The sequence below is a fragment of the Protomyctophum parallelum genome, assembly GCF_964188405.1.
Source record: "Protomyctophum parallelum genome assembly, chromosome: 2".
Classification (NCBI taxonomy): Eukaryota; Metazoa; Chordata; class Actinopteri; order Myctophiformes; family Myctophidae; genus Protomyctophum; species Protomyctophum parallelum.
The window spans coordinates 17080738-17104392 of NC_139699.1; the positions used below are offsets into that span (position 1 = coordinate 17080738).

Genomic DNA, 23655 nt, shown 5'->3' on the forward strand with positions numbered 1-23655 from the left:
CTGACTTCCAAAGTTTGCGGGTCCTGGTTACGGTAGGCCTGGCAGAGACAGAGCTTCTGAATTACTGTACAGACAGCTAGGCTAAATCATTTCAAAATGTTTGCAGCGAACAAGTCGAGTCTCGTCTTGAGAGAGTATTTCCAACATACAGTAACATAGCACCATGACATTTTAATTTAATGATGTCAGCTAACAGACAACCAGAGAAAAAGGAATTAAAATATGTATTTGTTCCTAAACCTGAAATAACCGGTCATATTCAGCAGGTATTCATGGGTACGGATTACTACTGAATAAGAAGCCTGGGAAGGGGACATGAACATGCAATCAGCCTCACTCAGTGAACTAAAACAGTGGTTCTCAAAGTAGGGTTCATGTACCTCCAGGGGTCCTTGAGGGGGTTCCAGGGGGTCCCGAGCTAAGTTTCTGAAACAAATGGACCCATGCAGGACAGGTGTCTAACTCTTAAGAGACCTTTATTTGGGCTCTACTCTATACAGTAGAGAGACGGGGAGCAAATGTCGTCTGTATCGGTATTCAACCCACAACAGACACGCTGTCAGGCTAGGTTGGCTGTAGCCTGGCTAATAAGCCAGACCGAATCAGCCGTTGGCAAAAAAGAAAATTGCCTGCCGGCGGATTACGGTCTGGAGAGGCTCAATTGTACGCCCCCCCCCCCCCGTATTTGGAACAACAATAGCCAATCCCCCCCCCGGGAAACAAGATCCATACACAGCATCTACCACACGACAGTTTGATTTGAGTCTGGCTTATTAGCCAGGTTGGCTTGGCTTCATTAGTACACTGTCATGCATCTAATGCATAGAAAACTCCTTGTAATTAAAACGTTTGAGAACCACTTAACTAAACACACGGTGAGTTTTTGGCAGGCAGTGCAAGCAAGGCAGGTGGCGGGTGGGGGGTCAGAGGTCAAACGTCTGATAGTCACCTTGGATAGAGAGGTGTTGTCCCCTGAGACTAGAGAGGTGTTGTCCCCTGAGACTAACCCACTAAGATGAAGCGCTTTCTCCTTTACACTCTTTTTCTGAAAATCTCTAGCGTGGTTTGTCTGAGCTTTCCTCTGCAGGACGACAGGAAAACAAAAAACAGGCATCAGATGTCAGGAGAGAGAGAGAGAGAGAGAGAGAGAGAGAGACTAACCCCATCAGTACAGTAAGACATTCTCCCACCAGTCCACGAACGTTGAAAGTAGAGACATAATTAGGTGGGACTAATAACCACATAACAAGGAAAACAATAAACGCTGTTGAAAGCGCTTACTGTTGGGCTTTCCCCTGTGAAAGGTCAGCTTTGACAGTCAAGTGTGGAGAACAATAGTGTTCTTGTGGAAGGCAGAGACTGCTTTATTGCATTCATTTCACACCTCACTTGATACGACTTGCTCATACTAGGTTATAATAATAAGGTTATAATAATTCACACCTCACTTGATACGACTTGCTCATACTAGGTTCAGCAGACTGAGATAACCACACACACCTGGCACAGAGAGACGCAGTGGTGGAAGATGTGCTTAAAATGTATGGCACCACAATGTATCAATACTCTTGTTACAAGTATAAGTCCTGTATTTATTATTTGAAAATCTAAATATACTAAGTAGTAAAGGTGTATTGAGTGATTTCACTTAATTCAAATATCACTTATTTTTTTGTGATAATCACTCTACTATAGAGTGTGCTGACCATATAATATAAGGAGTTCCTCCCTGTCCCCAGTTAACCCCTGGGGGGGGGGGGGGGGTCAAAAAACCTTAAGTTTCATTTTTGGCTCTCTATCCTGATTGGATGAAAGGCTTTGCCACCTAGCCAAAAACAAAACCTACGTTTTTTTGAGTGAAATCACTGAATATACCTTTAAGTATCAAACTATGGAAATACTCAAGTAAGGCACAAGAAACCTTACAACTGTACTCAAGTACAGCACTTGAGTGAATGTACTTAATAACTTTGCCCACTGGACAGTAGAGACGGTAGTAAAGTCCACACGTCGGGTGATCCCAATAAAAAGTTGCTTATTCACAGACACACGGCTCTGTGTGAATATTGAACATAGTAGTACAATATGCCTACAGTAAGCTGTTCCTCAGACCAGCCATTAATCTGCCTCGGCCCCTCGGCATGGTCTCCATTGAGGTTAGGCCTTTGGGGCTGACTTCACCATCTGAGTATGCATTACATACATTTAAATGTATAATCATGACTAAATGATATATAATCAACAATCACTTAACAACTTTAAAACTGGCCTCCCTATTTTAGGTTGCACTAACATTTGTTTTAAAGAAAAATCCAGAAATGGGGAAAAGAAATAGCAGATCTACAACCTCACAATGCGATCATGTGCGATCATGTGACACATTGTGAGTTTATAGATCAACTATTTCCGCTATTCTTCATCATCATAATCATAATCATACGAAAAGTATATAAAAGGTTCAACTTGATTTGGGGGATTTTTGGGAATGCAGAATACATAAAGATCACAACAGATCAGATAGATGTGGGAAGATGGCAGCCAGAGAGAGGGGGAAGATAAAAAGATAAAAGCTGGAAGAGAAGAGATAGTGTTCACCTCTGAGATCTGCTCATCAACCTCCTTGAGGCGCTGCAGCATTCTTGTCATGGTCCGGACCGCTGAGTGGCACGCCGGAGACGAGCCCCCCGGAGGGTCTGTGCTCTCGGGCTGAGGCCGGAGAGGCCTCGACTGAGCGTTGGGCGTTTGATCAACAGGCCTGCATTCCCTAAGAGAATGCTTAGGGCTGGGGGGAGCTCTGGGGGGAGCGCGGGGCTGGGTGTGGAGCTGAGGTTGGAGTTGAGGTTTGGGTGGTGCTCTGCAGTGCTCCGCTGCAGAACTGACACAGGCTGCAGACTGGAAGTGTAAACATACAGGGGGACCGTAACAGCTTCCCATTGAGCAGGCAATATGAATTCATCTGACAACTGGGCATAGAGCTGTGATGTTCTGTACTGTACTGTACTGTACAGTACAGGCAATATGAATTAATCTGACAACTGGGCATAGAGCTGTGATGTTCTGTACTGTACTGTACTGTACTGTACAGACAATATGAATTAATCTGACAAAGGGGCATAGAGCTGTGATGTTCTGTACTGTACTGTACTGTACTGTACAGACAATATGAATTAATCTGACAACGGGGCATAGAGCTGTGATGTTCTGTACTGTACAGTACAGGCAATATGAATTAATCTGACAACTGGGCATAGAGCTGTGATGTTCTGTACTGTACTGTACTGTACTGTACTGTACTGTACTGTACTGTACTGTACAGTACAGACAATATGAATTCATCTGACAACGGGGCATAGAGCTGTGATGTTCTGTACTGTACTGTACTGTACTGTACTGTACTGTACTGTACTGTACTGTACAGACACTATGAATTCATCTGACAATGGGGCATAGAGCTGTGATGTTCTGTACTGTACAGTACAGGCAATATGAATTAATCTGACAACTGGGCATAGAGCTGTGATGTTCTGTACTGTACTGTACTGTACTGTACTGTACTGTACTGTACTGTACTGTACTGTACTGTACTGTACTGTACTGTACTGTACTGTACTGTACTGTACTGTACTGTACTGTACTGTACAGACAATATGAATTCATCTGACAACGGGGCATAGAGCTGTGATGTTCTGTACTGTACTGTACTGTACTGTACTGTACTGTACTGTACTGTACTGTACTGTACTGTACTGTACTGTACAGACAATATGAATTCATCTGACAACGGGGCATAGAGCTGTGATGTTCTGTACTGTACTGTACTGTACTGTACTGTACTGTACTGTACTGTACTGTACTGTACTGTACTGTACTGTACTGTACTGTACAGACAATATGAATTCATCTGACAACGGGGCATAGAGCTGTGATGTTCTGTACTGTACTGTACTGTACTGTACTGTACTGTACTGTACTGTACTGTACTGTACTGTACTGTACTGTACTGTACTGTACTGTACTGTACTGTACTGTACTGTACTGTACAGACACTATGAATTCATCTGACAATGGGGCATAGAGCTGTGATGTTCTGTACTGTACTGTACAGGCAATATTAATTCATCTGACAACTGGGCATAGAGCTGTGATGTTCTGTACTGTACTGTACTGTACTGTACTGTACAGGCAATATGAATTCATCTGACAACGGGGCATAGAGCTGTGATGTTCTGTACTGTACTGTACTGTACTGTACAGTACAGGCAATATGAATTAATCTGACAACTGGGCATAGAGCTGTGATGTTCTGTACTGTACTGTACTGTACTGTACTGTACTGTACTGTACAGTACAGGCAATATGAATTCATCCGACAACGGGGCATAGAGCTGTGATGTTCTCCTACGTGGGTGTATTTGAAAAACTGTGTCCACATTGTTACTCATGTTCATTTGGCCTTATACACACACACACACACACACACACACACACACACACACACACACACACACACACACACACACACACACACACACACACACACACACACACACACACACACACACACACACACACACACACACACACACACACACACACACACACACACACACACACACACACACACACACACACAGCATATTATGAGTGTGTTTATGTCAGTATAAATGTATGACATGCATACTGGTGTCCCACAGCTTTTGCTACTATCTGTGTTGTGCATTGTACAGTATCCTGTTTATATTACAGTTATCCTGTAATGTTTACGGTTGCTCCAGTGTACCTGCTGTGTCTGGGGTTAGGGTTAGGGGTTAGGGGTTAGGGTTAGGGGTTAGGGGTTAGGGTTGCTCCAGTGTACCTGCTGTGTCCGGGGGGAAGGTTTCGGTGAAACGGGTGGCCTGCGGTTGATGAACAGAGGCTCAGTCGTGTCAGCAGAGTGTAGCCCAGAGGACTTCTCAGAATCAGACTGATTTTCAAAGTCCCAAATTAAAGGTTAAGAATAAAGTTAACAGGAAGAAATTAAAGTAGGAAAATAAGGACAGAACTGGAAAGTGGCTAAAAGACAAGTGCAGACATCCTGGCATTAATTAAAGCAACACCACAGCTTGTGACTGAAACTACAAACCACCCCCTAGGAACACTGGCTCAAAGCAAAGTCAATTTTAATATCCGTACGTGTCAGCAATGGACAAGAAATGAACCATCCCGGTTTAATGGTGAACTCTGAGAAGGAGGTTGACCGCTTTGATCAAATACAATAATAAAAGCAGGCCAATGGGGTGGGGTTCGTACCTGTCTCCGTAAGGTGCAGCTGGAGTTGCTCTCAAACTTGGCCCGCAGCTGGGTTGCCATGGAGCGTACCCTGTTCACCTTGGGTTCCTTGGGTTCCTGCTCCTCACACACAGAGGAGCCATTCTGAGTTGAGAAGTTGGTGGCCTATAGGGTGATGATAGGAGACAAGACAATGACTAATGTCACATCGGTCACTCTTTGAAATGTGTCATTTCCATCACATGTGTCGTTTGGGACCTCACACATTTACAATGTATGCTAACAAACAAAGCCATATTCTCTTTCTGTGAAACTTTTATGTGATGTCATACTCTTTGAATAAAATTTATTAAAAAAAAGAAAAAGAAAACTGTCATTTTTGTGAGAATGGCAATACATGGTACAGTACAGTACAGTATGAGGAATTTGAAGTTGAAAACAATTCAACAAACCTCCTCCAGATAACGCCTCCTTTTGTAAATGGGGTCTGTCGTTTCTATCTTCTTCTCATCCTGCAGGCGAGGGAAGAATTCACGAATAAATTCATGTCAAAATTAACGAATATACAGTAAGAGTGCAACTCCAAGTGTTGTGGAATGAACCCATCAACTGGTACATAAGAGCGGCTTTTATTGGTAATTGTTAATTAGCAGTGAAAATAATAACAGTTTGTGATGGGATATTTACATGTTCAACAGATTGCAATAAGATCACTTATTTGTGCTTTCATTTTTGTTCTATTTGAGAGTTCTTGAGACGTGATAGTGTTCTGGAGAGACTGGTTAATGGTAGTCAACACATCCAAAAATAATAGCCTACTTTTAACAGTAATACAAGGGACATTTACCATACCCAGTACACCAGAATCAGAAATAATTGTTTAGACATTAGTCTAATAAATATGTTTGCACATACAAGGAAATGTATTTGGCTATTATTGCTCTCTATAGTGAAGTCAGCCTGGAATGAATTACCTTTGGTATCCGTTTCCTTGGCAGTGTAAGACTGAGGCTCTTATTCATATTCCTAAAATATGACTTTGATGGATTGTTTTCATCCGTCCCTCTGGAACCTGAAACACAATTTGTGAGTGATTGCGTTAAAACGTTTTCTAGTCATTTTTTTCCCCCAGCTTTCCAGGTTTGTGTAAACAACACAAACATTGAAGACAAAAGACTTTCCAGGTTTGTGTAAACAACACAAACATTGAAGACAAAAGACTTTCCAGGTTTGTGTAAACAACACAAACATTGAAGACAAAAGTGAGGACGCAAATTGTGAATGGCCAGAATGAGATGATTTATGACGATATGAGCGCCCCTCACTTCACACGAGTGTGCTTTTTAATTTATTATGTTATATAACTGCTAGCAGAAATGAACAGTGTACAAAGTAAACACAGAGGACTATGAGAAGAGATAATACATTTAATTTCATTCACGAGTGTTTAATGTACAAATGTAATTAAAGGCACAGGTTAAAACATTTATACCGGTAATTTGCCAAAGTTGATGCAGATTATTGCCCACAATTCACTCCTTTGTCAGCCTTCTGATCGGTCCCTGTTGACTGACTAACCAGCAGGCTCTTTCTGACTTGTTCCGCCTTGTTTATGTTGTTGAATTAGCATATAATAACATTATCCTAACAGACACAGTAGAATAGAGCGGCACAGTCCCACCCCCTTTCAGAACGACGAGTGGCCCAGATAATGAATCCCAATGCATTTTTCCCATAGGCTTTTCTTAAAGTATTTATTTAAAGACGGTTACGCCGCGGACAAAGACAACTCGGACCGTGACAAATCATGACAATGAACACTATGTTTTGGGCCGATCAAATAATTTATAAGAAGAAAAACAAAACAAATAGTCTCCTGCCTTTATTTTCTTCTTTCTAATGATTTGATCGGCCCAAAATATTGTGTTCATTGTCATGATTTGTCACGATGTGAGTTGGCTTTGTCCACGGCGTAACCGTCTTTAAATAAATACTTTCTGAAAAGTCTATGAGGAAAAATGAACGGCGATTTATTTTCCTCTCTCGAGGGGGCGGGACTGCGACGCTCTATTGGCCAGCAACTCTACATCTGACCTCTAACCCTTAGATCTCCATATATGGATATATTTCAGAACCTGTTCTGACATTCCATAATATGTTGATCTTTCCCCATCCATCCTTCCTCTTCGATGTCTCCCTTTTGACTTATACCTGTTCATTCAAATTTCCAACTCTAGACGGGCCTGCCCCAAAGTTATTAGTGCAGCCGCGCCCGGCAGCCGACGAAAACTAGACTTCTCAACAGACTTCTCAAAATTAAGGCCCGGGCCTACCTGGGCCTTCATCAAACCCTGTTGTACACTCAAGAGAATGTCCCCCGCTACCACCCTTAGATCTCCATATACTGTATGGAGCTGATCTGTCCTGACATTCCATATGTTGATCTGACCTCATCAAACCCTGTACAACACTGTACAAGACATGCTCCTTATATGGCCAGTACAGAATTCATTCCATGTTGATGTGACAGACAGCTTCAGTGCCACAGACAAATCTATTGACATACAAGACCATTTCTTTCAGTGAATAAAAGGGTGTATTACATAATATACCCAAACACCACACCATAAATAAGGGTATAGGCACCAACCCAGAAACAAAGCAGAAACCAAAAATAGGCTTGTAGTGACGATTCCCTATATTGATAGGCAGCTGTCAAGGGATGGTAGGTTTGTGGGTGGGAGTCTAGGCTTGAGCCCGAAGTATCTTGATGCGGGTACGACTTTTTATGGTGCTTATATTAAGTTTTAATATATTATTATATACATCTTCTGAATTGATCTCTCTGACTAGCGCTGCTTCGGTCTTACTGTCTGGCCGTGGCTTAGCACTTAGTTTCTTAAATCTGGTGCTTCTGAGTTAATCTCTTCTGGAACACTTCTGAGGAACTCTGGAATACTGCACTGAATGGCTTCTGACGCCATACTTTATAGGGTGAAGTGACGTCGTCGTGGTCTGACCGTTTCTGTGGCAACAAGGCTGATGTGGTGAAAGCGTAAACGCTGAGAGTGAGATCATAATGGAGGATACATGGGAGAGGGGAAGGCCGCGGGCCATGACAGAGATAGCTCCTTCTCACTTTACTATGAACATTTTGTCCGCTATAGGGGGAGGGGGGGGAGGGAAATGTCGTTTTGAGAGAGAACAGACTCTACCTGAGGCAGGTAGAGGTGTGCCACGGAACAGCTGGTAGAACTTGGACAGGTACGTGATCATGGTGGTCTTATCCAGGTCCTCATGGCCGCCAGCAGACATTTCCTCCCCGGAAGTGAACGGCTTGATCCCAAACTCCCGCTCGGCGAGGTCAAAGGCCAGCTGGAGATTAGCGGTCCAGTCCTCCTCGTCGAGTACATCCATATCTCTGATGGTGAAATGAGACCGTTGGGTGGCATGAGAAATGAGACCGTTGGGTGGCATGAGAAATGAGACCGTTGGGTGGCATGAGAAATGAGACCGTTGGGTGGCATGAGAAATGAGACCGTTGGGTGGCATGAGAAATGAGACCGTTGGGTGGCATGAGAAATGAGACCGTTGGGTGGCATGAGAAATGAGACCGTTGGGTGGCATGAGAAATGAGACCGTTGGGTGGCATGAGAAATGAGACCGTTGGGTGGCATGAGAAACGCATCACATAAGAATGAACCGTTTGCGTCATGCACAGTAAAAATCCTCACGTCGAAATAAATAAATAAAAGTCTTCTAAATCCTGACAGTTTTATTAAAAACCCCATGTTTCTATGTCAATTGTTCTCAAACATATTCATGTCAAGGAACCCCAAATATATGACATTGGCTGCTGAACCAAAAAGAAAATCCTGCCCATAGTAAGCTACCAAAACATATCCCAGCTCAATTCTTAAAATGGAGTTAGCCTTTTTTTTGTGAAACATATTAATCCTCATTAGACTTTTTTTTTCAGCCCATGGGAAAAAAAGGATCCTTAATAAAAAAGAAACTGTGAAATGTCGTAGGTACACAGCACTGCTAGCTTAAATCAAATGTCCTTCTGTACTCCGAAGTAGCTGGAAAATGGACTATGTGTTCTGTGCTCTGTCGCACCTATCAGTGAGATAGAGAAGGCAAACAGAGCCTCTAGAAAGGGTCAAGTGTCACTCAAGTGGCGAGGAGGAGGCGACGCGTACAGATAATACATCATAAAGCATGCATACTGTTACTGTATCCCATGCCTGGGCCTGGCATACTTCAAACACAACTTCACACACCCAGGCCATAAAACATGTAGGAGTTTGCACAGATTACAGGGAGGGTTTTTGTGCTGCAACACAAACTATGCCTTCATTTCAATGATGTCGGCCCTACATATTTAACGAGGCAGCTTTTATAAGGGGCCAGGACGCTTCATGTTGCTATGTACAACTCAGACCGTTATCTCAAAGTGGGCTGATAACAGTGTGAGAGTTGACGTCATGAGCGATCTATTCTATAGGTTGGGGTCGCAGGGAGACACTGTATGTTATGTACAGTATGTATCTAAAAGGGAGTCACATACATGAGCTGGGGTCTGAAGCGGTGGATGAGCGCGCAGAGGGCCAAGCCACTTTGCCAGGAGGATGTCAGGTCGGTCACGCTCACATTCCTGTAGCCCTCCGTCTGTTTCTGACACCAGGTGAGCAGTCTCCCCGGTCTGATCTCTGACTCTATACACAAGAGAGACAAAGAGAGGCACACGGGAATAAAAACCATTAAAAAACAAAAATCAGTCACTCAGGCATCCAGAAATTACAGGCCATGTTAAAGAGGCGATGGCGTCATCGATAGGAACCAGCATGCTGACAGTAAATGAGCTTCAAACGGATACCGCTGTGAACTGAACAGGAGGCTGAGGAATGCACACATCTCTGTCAGGACATGTCTGTAGTTATTCTACACAGGTAGTGAGGTGGGACATGTCCCACCTCACTACCTGTATAGAATAACAGGACATGTCCCACCAGCTCACACATGCTGTGATCTTGTAGATCTGCTATTTTAGGCTAAATGTTCCCCTCCATACCAGAATAGGCAGGCTGGGGAACTCATGGATAGATGCAGGCTCGTTGAAATATCAGCAAGTTCTCAGTTTATTATTAAACACGTACCGTGTCTAGCCAGGTTGACAGGTCGCCGTATAGTACCGGAACGCTCCAGGGAGCACGGCTTCAACTCTCCAGTGATGTACAGGTGACGCACCTTAGAGAGAGACAAAGAAATGGATGTATTGAAAAGGCAGTGAGAGGTGAGAAATGATATGAGAGAGCATCCAGTTGTAACAACAAGGGCTCTGCAAGCTGCTTCAATTTACAATTTAGGCATTTAGCAGACGCTCTTGATCCAGAGCGACTTACATTTAAGCAAAAACAAAAGCATCACATATATAAAAAGTAGTTATCATGAATCATGTATGAACTAAGAACGTAACAGTGGAGTATCTATGTCAACTATACATACTACTATATTATACAATATACATGTGTACTATAAAGTGCTATGACTACATAAAATGCAATTCTAGTGCTGTCTACGTAACGAGCTATAAGTCTGTCTAAAATACTATCTAAGTCTACATAAAATGCTATCTAAGGGGCTAGGCTAGGGCAAGTGCTATGGGCCATGGTGGAGTCTGAAGAGGTGGGCGGAAGATTGAGAGTGTGGCTGCAGTTCTCAATCTTACGCCGTCTAAGAAGAGTCTAAGAACTGCTTCAGAGTGGAGTCTTCTCACCTGGTGTGGCCGGACACAGGAGGAGTTGAGGTTGGGGTATCTGGTCCCAGGGTCTATGGTGTATTGCTCAAAGTTTTTGGCTAGGTTTTCAGGCGTTGTCTGTGGAAGTATTCTATAAATACTCTCCCTGTAGGACACAAATAGAAAGAAGAAAATTAATAAGGGTGTGAATGATTCACAGTTTGGCACAAACACACCGACGCTGATCAGGAAATGGAAAAAAATAACCGTTGTTCCAATGGATCCAAATGTAGTCATTATTTGATCACACACTCTTTTTAATACTTTCTAGCCACTTTCTTGGCTAAATATTTATAAAACCCACAGACTTAACCATTTTCAACATGACATCCATATTTTGGGCATGTCAACAAAAAATGTAACTTTTTCAAAAGCTCATAGATCAGCTAATTTGCTACACTTTGTGTGACACTGTCACACAACAAAGTATAAAATAGGGCTTTTATTTATGAAAAAGTCACAAGCTAGGGTAAGTGCTTTGACAATGAACGTACAGTACCCACATGAACGCATTTTGAGATAAGAAAATCTGTGGAACCACAAGTGAGACAACATGCACTATTAAGAGTGCATATTATTTTGACAGAATAGGTGCAACCTAAATAAATATGCATACAGTGTCTCAAATGTCAGTGTCTTCAAATCTTTGAATATATATTCTTTAACAGTGTTTGTGTGTGTGCGCGATTATAAGTACGTGCACGTGTCTGCGAGCGAGAGAGAGAGAGAGAGAGAGCGCGAGCGAGAGAGAGAGACAGCAGAGTGATAGATTACCTCTCAGCCAGAACGTCTAGAACGGGTCTACCCTGAACCCAGTTCTTCACCATCCAGGCTGTGTCAGAAGCAGCCAGGAATCCTCGGGCACACCCTGTTCCCATAGGCCAGAAGGGCTGCAGATCAACACACACACATAAACCACTTTACACCCCATAGGCCAGAAGGGCTGCAGATCAACACACACACATAAACCACTTCACAACCCATAGGCCAGAAGGGCTGCAGAAACACAGACATAAAACACTTTACACCCCATAGGCCAGAAGGGCTGCAGAAACACACAGACATAAACCACTTTACACCCCATAGGCCAGAAGGGCTGCAGAAACACACAGACAAACCACTTTACACCCCATAGGCCAGAAGGGCTGCAGAAACACAGACATAAACCACTTTACACCCCATAGGCCAGAAGGGCTGCAGAAACACACAGACAAACCACTTTACACCTGGAATTTGGGCAGATTACTATAGGCAAGACATTTCAAAACTTTTTCAAATATTGCAAAAAAATAGCAGATCTCCAAGCTTGTAGATCAGGCTATTTGCACTGCACGACACCATCATACGATGAAGCATGAAATAGGGCTTAAGTAGTTACTTAACCCATTCCGGACGGGAACCCCTTTTGGCGTGTTATACTTTAGCTATTGAAAAATAGCTGCTATTTTAGAAAAATCGTGAAAATGTAGCGCAAATCTTAGAACATATATTCTTTCACAGCGAACATTTTTAATTCAAATCTTTGCTTCTGGGAGATCCATGAAACAACATATTTTGATGGGGGTCCGCGGCCAATTATATATATTTTTTAGGGTCCTTGACATGAACAACTGAGAACAACTGATATAGAAAACATTGCTTTTTCAGAAAACTGTCATGATTTAGATTAGAAGACACTTTGTAGAATCTGGTCTCAGTTAACAACACATTTTGTGCTCAACACAACACTTTCAAAATAGTGACCCAGGGTGCCCAATGTTATTTATTTTTTTTCATTTATTTTCATTTTTTATTTTATTTTATTTTATTTCTTTATTTTTTCAAAGACGTCCTGGGCACAGCATAGCGGTAATTCCCAGGACGTCTGTGAACGTCTTGGACACAGGGCTGTATTTTGCGTGTCTTAAGTACCAGGTCTTATTCCCTAACTTGAGTAAACTAAAGACCTGGAGGCGTGATCAATGCTCTTTGGCCACTCAGAATCGCTAAATGGCATTGATCACGCCTCCAGGTCTTTAGTTTACTCAAGTTAGGGAATAAGACCTGGTACTTAAGACACGCAAAATACAGCCCAGGAAGTGTTAAGTAGTTATGGTACTGTGGAAAACTATGTAATGTGGACAGCTTTTGTGCATTTGAAAGTCATGATTTGCTTGCAATAATCAGTGCGCTATATCTTAGTTTTTTAATAAAAGTGACTCAGACACTTCTTACCTCTAGTAGACTGTCTCCAACGAGAGACACTAATATCTGGTGTCCAAACCTCTCCCTGACCAGCGCAGCGTTGTCGGAGGCGTACATGTTGGTGAAGTCAAACATGGCCACGTCCGGCTGCCCACAGTGGTTCTCAGCAAAGTCCAGCGTGGGAAGCTCGTAGTTGGTGCCAAAGGCAGCGGCCTCGCGGGCGTAGCACAGAAGAGCTTCCTGGTTGACGTTCTCGCTGCTCAGCAGCTTCTCTGTGTCTATGTAGTCCTGTTAACAAAAGATTGACCGATTTAATTTTTTTATTTCACAGTACCCTACATGCAAAGTCCACACAGAAAGGCTCTTTCGATGGGAACTGATGACGTGGAGGAGGAGATGTTTAAGCACTTTAAAATTGGAGTTATTTCATTTTATCTTTCATTTTCATATCCTACCCAATTTTTTTTTCTTTTCACAAATGTATTTTAAATACAGGTATGCTTTAAGATTTTGACTTGCTCATTTCCTTGGGCACAAAAAAAGTTTGAAAACCACAGCTACACTTTATCAGAAATGCAGTCTTATACACTTTGCCCTTTACACATTCCCTGCTTTATCAATGTAAAGTGTGTCTGCCTTACATGGATGACGACTCCTTTGTCCAGAAGGCTTTGTTTCTTGGCTGTCATGACGAAGTAGTGAGTGTTGTCCTTATAGTACACAATGTTCTCCAGATCAATACCTACGCATGCGCGCGCACACACACACACACACACACACACACACACACACACACACACACACACACACACAACAAAATGATTGGTCAGTTACTTCATTATATTGTCACCGTCAGAAAGAAACCTTGTATCTTCATATTTTTCATCTTTATAGCTTTTGAATTTTCAAAAAATGAATGCTATGCTATATACAGTATATCATTTTATTGCCCACATCACTCTCTCTGAGGTCCATAATAGGTACTGTTTATTACAGGGTCAATGATGTGTGCATTGTTGCTGTTTGCCATAAGACTACCATGTATCTATCATAAGTGGTAGAAGTAGTGCTTTTTCTGTCGATTGATCAGATCTTTTTGATTTTTTGTTCTTTTTTCTTTCTACATGATTTTGTTTAATCCTTTTCATTAGAAATGGATTTCTTTATTCAGTCTTTGTTTCCTTATATGAGATTACTGAAATCTCAAAAAGGTGGGCATAATAAGCTTCGGCTTCAGCCCTTTCCTTTTCGGTCAATTGTATCATGTCAACCCCTTTCCCTTGTATGTAATAATGTTGGATAAACCATGACAAATAAACGATCTATCTATCTATCTATCTATCTATCTATCTATGTGTCCCTCTCTCTACCCACCCGTCTCCTCCTTGAGGTCAAGGAAGAACTTCTGGTTGAAGATGAACGCCACTCCACTGATCTCCTCCACCTTGGCCTCCGCCGTGGTGTTCCTGTTGATGAAGTTCGCTGTGATGGCGATCGCCAACTTACCTCGGAACTCCTTCCTCTTGAAACCTGAGAGGGGGACGGACGGACGGACGGACGGACGGACGGACACACACACACACACACACACACACACACACACACACACACACACACACACACAGTCTGTTAATCCAAAGGAATTATAGCCTTTATATAAACCAATGAAACAGAAGCCACGGAGGTGAGAGTTAGACCTTGACTTCATAATTAACCTTGATTTACATTCACAGCTGACAGAACGGCAGAAAAAGTCCCATTCATTACAATATGTTCATAATGTAAATATGCCACATTCCTTTCTCATTAGCCATAGATTCAGATAAAGATTTTATTAAATATCTGCCAAGTATGCAATGCTGCAGGAACTCGCTCGCACGGAGAGTTCCGAAAGGCAGAGCAGAAGTGCATTAATGACGGCCTGGGTCGTGGCTCAGCGGTCCATCCTGGGCCGTGGCTCAGAGGTCCATCCTGGGTCGTGGCTCAGCGGTCCATCCTGGGCCGTGGCTCAGCGGTCCATCCTGGGCCGTGGCTCAGAGGTCCATCCTGGGCCGTGGCTCAGCGGTCCATCCTGGGCCGTGGCTCAGAGGTCCATCCTGGGCCGTGGCTCAGAGGTCCATCCTGGGCCGTGGCTCAGAGGTCCATCCTGGGCCGTGGCTCAGAGGTCCATCCTGGGCCGTGGCTCAGAGGTCCATCCTGGGCCGTGGCTCAGCGGTCCATCCTGGGCCGTGGCTCAGCGGTCCAGGCACCTCGGCCTGGGCCGTGGCTCAGTGGTCCAGGCACCGTGGCTGGTAATCCAGTCTGCCAGTGTGCCATTGTCTATTTCTATCCAATGAATTTGGGAAACTTATTTAAGTTATTTAAAAGACTAAACGTCCTCAATCGAGACAAGGGCTCGGTTCAGGGCCCTTTTTACCGCAAGACTGATTCAGTTAGAGTAGGCTCTTCTTGCTCACTAGAATGTTGTGATATACAGTATTGAATCACAAAAGACAACATTGTGAATACATTTTAACCAATTTGAACCTGGTGTCCCAATTTTGGGTAAATGTCAGTCTCAGTGCCATAAAATAAAATATGAGGCGAGAGCTCCCTTTCACCATTGTCATTTTACTGCACTGTTAGGAATAAACATATTGCATGTGAATTGTTTCGTTTCAGAGATTAGGGGGCAGAAATGCATATCAACCACAATAATAACAAAGTAGGAGGCTCTTTATCAATCTGTATCAATGTCTGCCAACGACTGATCGTTACACATCTTTGTCATCTAAAAATACTCGATCAACGGCCTCCAGATTCTGCACTGGACCCTAGCAGGCTAGCACCACTGGACCCTAGCACCACTGGACCCTAGCACCACTGGACCCTAGCACCACTGGACCCTAGCACCACTGGACCCTAGCACCACTGGACCCTAGCACCACTGGACCCTAGCACCACTGGACCCTAGCACCACTGGACCCTAGCACCACTCTGTTTACATGCAGTGTTTTGGTGGTTGCATGTGCAACCGGTCCCCAGGGAATATTCATTACAAAGACAGGTTCAACTTTAAGCCTGCATAACCGCCCATAACCAATTATCTTTTGATAGATGCTACACTATTGTTACATGTTCACATGTTATTTTAGAGATATATTCTGTTGTTTGCAGTTTGAACACAAACGTTGCTAACGTGCTATCTAAACCAATGTTTAGATAGCACGTTGTTTAGACAGATGCTACTGTAGGTTTCATGTTTACCTGGTATCCTAGTTACTTTGCAGCACTTCATTGTTTTCTTCTTTGCACTCTATTTAAGTGACGTTTAAATAGTTTGTTTGTTGACAGGGTCCATGACATTCTCTCTGATCCTCTACAGTAAGTCGCTCTGGATAAGAGCGTCTGCTAAATGTCTTCATTGAAAAATTGTAATCTTGGACGAGATATCGGTTATGTATTTGGAAATTAATCAAAAGAAGCATCCAACAGCAATCTTGTGGTTTCTCTTGATTATATTTGCCATACAGTAAAACAAAAAGGTGTCCTGTGTTTCATCACACTTAAGTCACTACCTAAACATGGCATTGAATAACTTCATATGGCGCTTGTAAGCTTTCAGAATAAATGCAGATGAACTTGAAGATGCAGACCTTCAGTTTGCAGGGAGAAAGAGTTGAGCAAACACACTGAGCAAGCTGTGAGAACTTCACGCATTTAACCAGCAAGGAGCATGACATGTTTTAAAGAAAACATTGCCTTACACCAGCCTATCAAATGATGCATGTTACAATGGTATATTTAAAGACCTTTAAGTCCTATATGAATTATCTTTATGCAATGTTTTGGTCCGGTTGTTTTGGTTAACAGCAGTGCTTAATTTCAGCCGGAGCTTGGCGGAGCTCAGCTCCGGTGACTGTCACTTCAGCTCCCTTAAGTGATCAATCGAGCCGATTGATCCTATAGGCAGCCCCCCCCCCCCCCCCCCCCCCCCGTAAAACTACGTTCTTTGCGCAGGGAGTGTACGCTGCTCAGAAGGGTGAAAACTTCCGTCAACAGCGTACCTTAGTGATCATAATCGGAGACGTGATGACACCGTAGCAGTTATTTCCACCTTTCAAAGTATTTTTGCTTCGGTGTAATCGGTTCAGGTTCGGACGGGAGAGTTTATTTTTAGAACAACAACACACGGAATCTATCAGTCATCATGAAGGAACTTTATCCGTTCAGGATCAGTAACGAGTTACTCGTTAGATATTACTGTAATATAATTACTTTTCCCAGTAACGAGTAAAGTAAGATATTACTCAGATTGTTGATGTGGAATATGCAGCAGAAAATGACTGATGAGAGACGGTTTCCTGCAATTATTCAGTTTGGCTGATTGGAGACTTCTTATTGTAATGAATTGGATTCAGTTCTAAAAGGAGCTGCTAAACAGATTGTGTTATCTTGCGGGTGGAAGGGGCCCGGGTGAAAAGTAATATAAAGTAATATGTAACTATATTACTCTTGATTCCAAGTAATAAGTAATGTAATGTTATTACTTTTTCTAAGGAGTAATAAGTAAAGTAAACATATTACTCTATTAAGTAATATTGCCCAACACGGTTCAGGATATGAAAAAATAAAAGGCATCAGACTGAACTACGGCAGCAGCAATTAGGTAAATAAACTTGCAGCCTTGCAGTGTCCTGTGCTGTGAACGCCGGTTGTTGTTACTTGTTGTTATTGTCAGGGGTGGCACTAGGTTCCAAACGGAACTAACGGGTGATCAAAGTGTGTGTGTTTGTGTGGGGGAGTGAAATCACCTATGGCCTGACTCACACCTTGTGAGGCAGCGGTGGCCGAACGGTTTGTGGAGCGGTTTTGATATCGGAAGGTCGCCAGTTCGTATCCCCGGACCGGCATGTTAAAATTACCACTGCTGAAGTGCCCTTGAGCAAGGCATTGAACCCCTACCATGAAATGTTCTATGAGCAGGGCCTGGCTGTAAACAAAGTTCTTGAGCTTAGTCCAGTTACCCTGGGTAAACATGGTACCTTTCCTTTCCTTAGTCCAGTTACCCTGGGTAAACATAGTACCTTTCCTTTCCTTAGTCCAGTTACCCTGGGTAAACATAGTACCTTTCCTTTGCTTTGCATCTAGCATACAACATTGATGCATGCTAGATGTATGAAAGGGTTTGTTTACATCTTGCCCCAATGCATTTCCAATGGAAGTCACATGGTTTGACACATTTGTGTTGTGCGGCTTTCGGCTGTGTTTCGACTGCCCCCCTCCCCCTCATACAAAGTTAGACCATTCATCTCACCATCCAGGGTGTTTCTACGTCCATCGGCCCCCACCACCACGTCAAAGTCAAAGTTAGACACTGGGTGGTCAGCTGGTCGGATCTCTGTCCTCCAGCCAATGTCTGTGTGTGTGTGAGAGAGAGAGAGAGAGAGAGAGAGAGAGAGAGAGAGAGAGAGAGAGAGAGAGAGAGAGAGAGAGACAAACGCATATTGTCAGCACACAGCACAGGCAGAGTACAACAAGTACAAGGTACTGTAGGGTTAGAAGGTACAAGTAAACGGATTGCATATCTTGCTTGTTTGTTTTGCAGTTATATTTGTTTGTTACACTAGAGTAAAAAGAATGAATAAATGTTATGACTTTAGTTACACTAGAGTAAAAAGTGTCTTTTCATTCATTAGGAGAAAAAGCAGAAGAAAAGAAAGAACAACAAAATAAACATTTTGAAGACGTAACAACCATGTGACGCAAGAGAAGAAATGGCCTTGGATGGAACCAAAACATCTGGATACATTTAGTTACATAATACATACTGTAGGTCAGCATATAGAAGACTAAAGCCTGATTTATGCATCTTCAAACAACAAACTATAAATAAAGCATTGAGCTGCTATGATCCACCACGCAGAATGTAAACACCACACTACAAAATAAAATGCTATATATATGCTATAGAGCGTCGCAGTCATGACGACGCCAGGCCCAGGAAATAATTCCCAATGCATTTTTCCCATAGACATTTCACAAAGTATTTATTTATAGACCTTTTAAGCGTCGTACGAAGCCAACTTGAGTGAGTCATGACAAATCATGACAATAAACACAATATTTTGGACCAAACAAATAATTACAAAGAAGAAAAACAACAAAAAAAGTGTTGTAACCTGCCGTTTTCTTTGTTTGGCCCAAAACATTGTGTTTATTGTCATGATTTGTCACGACAAGAGTTGGCGTTGTCCGCGGCGTAAACGTCTTTAAATAAATACTTTCTGAAATGTCTATGAGGAAAATGAAGGGGGATTTATTTTCTGGGTCTCTCGAGGGGGCGGGACTGCGACGCTCTATAGTAGTATATATTTAATGCTGTGGTTGGATATGTGCCGGGGGCGGGGTGCGCACGCTTATCCCACAAACCAAAAGGTCTGACATGCTGAAATCACCCGTCGCTCCCGACATGCGTTGGTATGACATGCTTTAGTATGACATGCGTTGGTATGACATGCTTTAGTATGACATGCTTTAGAATGACATGCGTTGGTATGATATGCTTTAGTATGCCATGCGTTGGTATGACATGCTTTAGTATGACATGCTTTAGTATGACATGCATTGGTATGACATGCTTTAGTATGACATGCTTTAGTATGACATGCTTTAGTATGACATGCGTTGGTATGACATGCTTTAGTATGCAATGCGTTGGTATGACATGCTTTAGTATGACATGCTTTAGTATGACATGCTTTAGTATGACATGCGTTGGTATGACATGCTTTAGTATGACATGCGTTGGTATGACATGCTTTAGTATGCAATGCGTTGGTATGACATGCTTTAGTATGACATGCGTTGGTATGACATGCGTTGGTATGACATGCTTTAATATGACATGCGTTGGTATGACATGCTTTAGTATGACATGCGTTGGTATGACATGCGTTGGTATGACATGCTTTAGTATGCAATGCGTTGGTATGACATGCTTTAGTATGACATGCTTTAGTATGACATGCGTTGGTATGACATGCTTTAGTATGACATGCGTTGGTATGACATGCTTTAGTATGCCATGCTTTAGTATGACATGCTTTAGTATGACATGCGTTGGTATGACATGCTTTAGTATGACATGCGTTGGTATGACATGCTTTAGTATGCCATGCTTTAGTATGACATGCTTTAGTATGCAATGCGTTGGTATGACATGCTTTAGTATGACATGAGTTGGTATGACATGCGTTGGTATGACATGCTTTAGTATGACATGAGTTGGTATGACATGCTTTAGTATGACATGCTTTAGTATGACATGCTTTAGTATGCAATGCGTTGGTATGACATGCTTTAGTATGACATGAGTTGGTATGACATGCGTTGGTATGACATGCTTTAGTATGCCATGCTTTAGTATGACATGCTTTAGTATGCAATGCGTTGGTATGACATGCTTTAGTATGACATGAGTTGGTATGACATGCGTTGGTATGACATGCTTTAGTATGACATGCTTTAGTATGACATGCGTTGGTATGACATGCTTTAGTATGACATGCGTTGGTATGACATGCTTTAGTATGCAATGCGTTGGTATGACATGCTTTAGTATGACATGAGTTGGTATGACATGCGTTGGTATGACATGCTTTAGTATGACATGCGTTGGTATGACATGCTTTAGTATGACATGCTTTAGTATGACATGCTTTAGTATGACATGCTTTAGTATGACATGCTTTAGTATGACATGCGTTGGTATGACATGCTTTAGTATGACATGCTTTAGTATGACATGCGTTGGTATGACATGCTTTAGTATGCAATGCGTTGGTATGACATGCTTTAGTATGCCATGCGTTGGTATGACATGCTTTAGTATGACATGCGTTGGTATGACATGCTTTAGTATGCCATGCGTTGGTATGACATGCTTTAGTATGCCATGCGTTGGTATGACATGCTTTAGTATGCCATGCGTTGGTATGACATGCGTTGGTATGACATGCTTTGCGTCATGCTTGTGGTTAAAGCCTGCACCCACATGTGCCAATGTCCTACAATAAACTATATTGTACTGTAGTCTGTTGTGTAATATCACCACATGGAAAATGCATTCCGTCATGTCACAGCTAAAGGTTTGTTTCTAAATATAGGAAAGGCTCTTGTTGGTATCTTTGTATCGACATTGCAGTTTGAGACAACGCTGGACGGCAGCATGTGAACTTTAGTGCAGAGTTCTGTGGGGGAGGAGGTCAAGCATACAGTCATGCAGTTCAGCTGGCCAACCATCTCCATTCTGACAAACAGTAATGGCTCTATATGGTTACTTAACCTAATGTTACCCTGAGTGCAGTAAAAGGTATTGCAACTAAAATTTTGTTTATTGTCTCCACCAGGCCGAAGGCATGTGGGGAGAGTATGTTTTGCACTCCGTCCGTACGTGTGTCCGTCCGTCCGTCCGTGTGTCCGTGTGTCCGTCCGTCCGTGTGTCCGTGAGCAGCTAATCTCGGCCACCGTTAACCCGCTCGATGCCACATTTTGCACACACACTCCCTGGATGCCAACGATGAACCTCTGCCCCAAACTTTCCAGAACGGCCTGTTATAGCGCCACCAGGAGGCCGCTTTGTGCAAAACAAGTTTTTGCACAGTACACCTACAGATTTTGTCCAAACATCACGCAAATTGGTACACAGTCTCTCTAGAGCCATTCAACGAAACCGGTTTTTCAGATTTCTCAGACTCCATCCTGATTGGTTAAGATTGGCTTCCAAAGTTCACAGGAGTGCTCAGTTTCAAACAAAATGCTGCAAATCATGAACACATCGCGTGATTTCCGTGAAATTGTGCACCCACATTCGAAATGCCACATGAACAATTTCAACTCAGACTCAAGGTGGCGCTATAACTGGCCGAAAAGTGATTTTACCTCTAACTGCACGGATCTGTGGATAACTTTGTATGCCAACTCCCTAGAGGCCAAGGAAAAACCTTTGCCTGGAATTTTTCACATCTTCTGCTCTTTATAGCGCCACCAGGAGGCCGACATATGTAAAACACATTTTCTATTATTACTCCTTCAGATTTTATCCAAATTTCACGCAAATCGGTATACACTATCTCCATAGTCATGTGATCAACACGGAGCGCCACCATTTCCCATCTTCCATCCTGATTGGTTAGATTGGCTTCCAAAGCTCACACGATTCGTCCATTTCGAAAAAAGGCCACAAATCACAAACACAGTGTGCAATTTCCGTTAAATTATACACGCACATTTTCACTAGGCCGAGGACGACATGCCACAATTTTTTCCTCAAAATCAGCCTCACGGTGGCGCTATAACAGGCCAATTCCTGTTTTTAGCTATAACTGCATCGATCTGTATACAACTTATGTATGCACACATGGAAAAACATTGTACCTGCATCCCTCCAACACGAACCTCCGGCCCAAATCTTCCTCAACAGCCTGTTATAGCGCCACCATGAGGCCACAACCTGACCTGCCCTGGTGGAGACCTGTGCCGATTGGCACTTTGTCTAGTTAGTTTATGGGTTTTTTTTCCATACAAAAAACATTCTTAGTTCATCACAGTTTTTGAGTGGTGCAACCACTCCTACAACCAGGAATGTCCGTGTGTATCAGTCAACAAGAGCACGAGTGGTGTACGCATGCGTGAAATTGGAACACGGGGTAATGCTGCGTGCATGCATTTATTAATACCAGTAGGGGGTGCCAGAAACAGAGAGAGGGGTAGTGCTGAGAGAGAGAGAGAGAGAGAGAGAGAGAGAGAGAGAGAGAGGGGGGGGGGGAATTGCACCACTCGGTTCACACAGGTGTGATTTTTTCTTTCTTATTCTGGAAAAAAAGGTATAGACTGAAGCCTAGGCTTATTGTCTACCCTTTTGTCATTTAACAGCTAGTTCCATGTTAGTGCAAAAGGTGAAGTTTGAGACTATTAGGGAAGTGTAGAAGAGGAAACTATTTAACCGATATAGGAACTAGTTGTGAGGTTTCTAACTGCAATAAGTACTGTACCTTAAATAAATCACAAATTCCTGTATCATAAAACTGTCAGTTCTAGAGCATTAGGTTCAAGGTTCAAGGTTAAAGGTATTTACTAATGTCCCAGAAGGGCAATTAGGTTTACAGCAAGAGTAGTGGTTTACAGCAATACAAACAATACAGGACAACAGCCAAGGCCCTGCATACATAACAGATTTCTTACCACCATACACTCCATCTAGAACATTAAGATCCTCAACAGCAGGTTTACTAACCACAAAAGGAAAAAATAAACCACAAAGAGAAAATAGGAGAGGCCGCATTCTCTTTTTATGCACCAAAATTATGGAATACAATTCCTCTGGCAATCAGAGAGGCCACCAACATTTTCAAACACAAACT

The 23655-nt window shown here is 42.7% G+C and overlaps 1 protein-coding gene across 7 annotated transcripts in view; it reads right to left on the bottom strand.

The window, feature by feature from the left end:
* mical2a (microtubule associated monooxygenase, calponin and LIM domain containing 2a) overlaps positions 1–23655 on the bottom strand; it is a 71843-nt gene that overhangs the window by 17940 nt on the left and 30248 nt on the right. For 4 of the 7 annotated variants that reach the window (XR_014568956.1, XM_083759931.1, XM_083759930.1 and 1 more), the window contains exons 5-19: positions 18549–18650; positions 14627–14782; positions 13894–13994; positions 13283–13540; positions 11843–11958; positions 11048–11174; positions 10428–10518; positions 9839–9986; positions 8484–8689; positions 6243–6340; positions 5721–5780; positions 5290–5433; positions 4856–4963; positions 2596–2892; positions 950–1081 (exon numbers count right to left, since the gene is read on the bottom strand). Coding sequence is in view for 6 of the 7 variants with exons in the window: in XM_083759931.1 (XP_083616057.1) it covers positions 950–1081; positions 2596–2892; positions 4856–4963; positions 5290–5433; positions 5721–5780; positions 6243–6340; positions 8484–8689; positions 9839–9986; positions 10428–10518; positions 11048–11174; positions 11843–11958; positions 13283–13540; positions 13894–13994; positions 14627–14782; positions 18549–18650 (2144 nt within the window). In the remaining variant the exon portion in view is untranslated. Of the gene's footprint in view, positions 1–949; positions 1082–2595; positions 2893–4620; positions 4781–4855; positions 4964–5289; positions 5434–5720; positions 5781–6242; positions 6341–8483; positions 8690–9838; positions 9987–10427; positions 10519–11047; positions 11175–11842; positions 11959–13282; positions 13541–13893; positions 13995–14626; positions 14783–18548; positions 18651–23655 lie in introns of those variants that run through there. The other 3 variants (XM_083759933.1, XM_083759932.1, XM_083759934.1) reach the window with 2 other exon arrangements.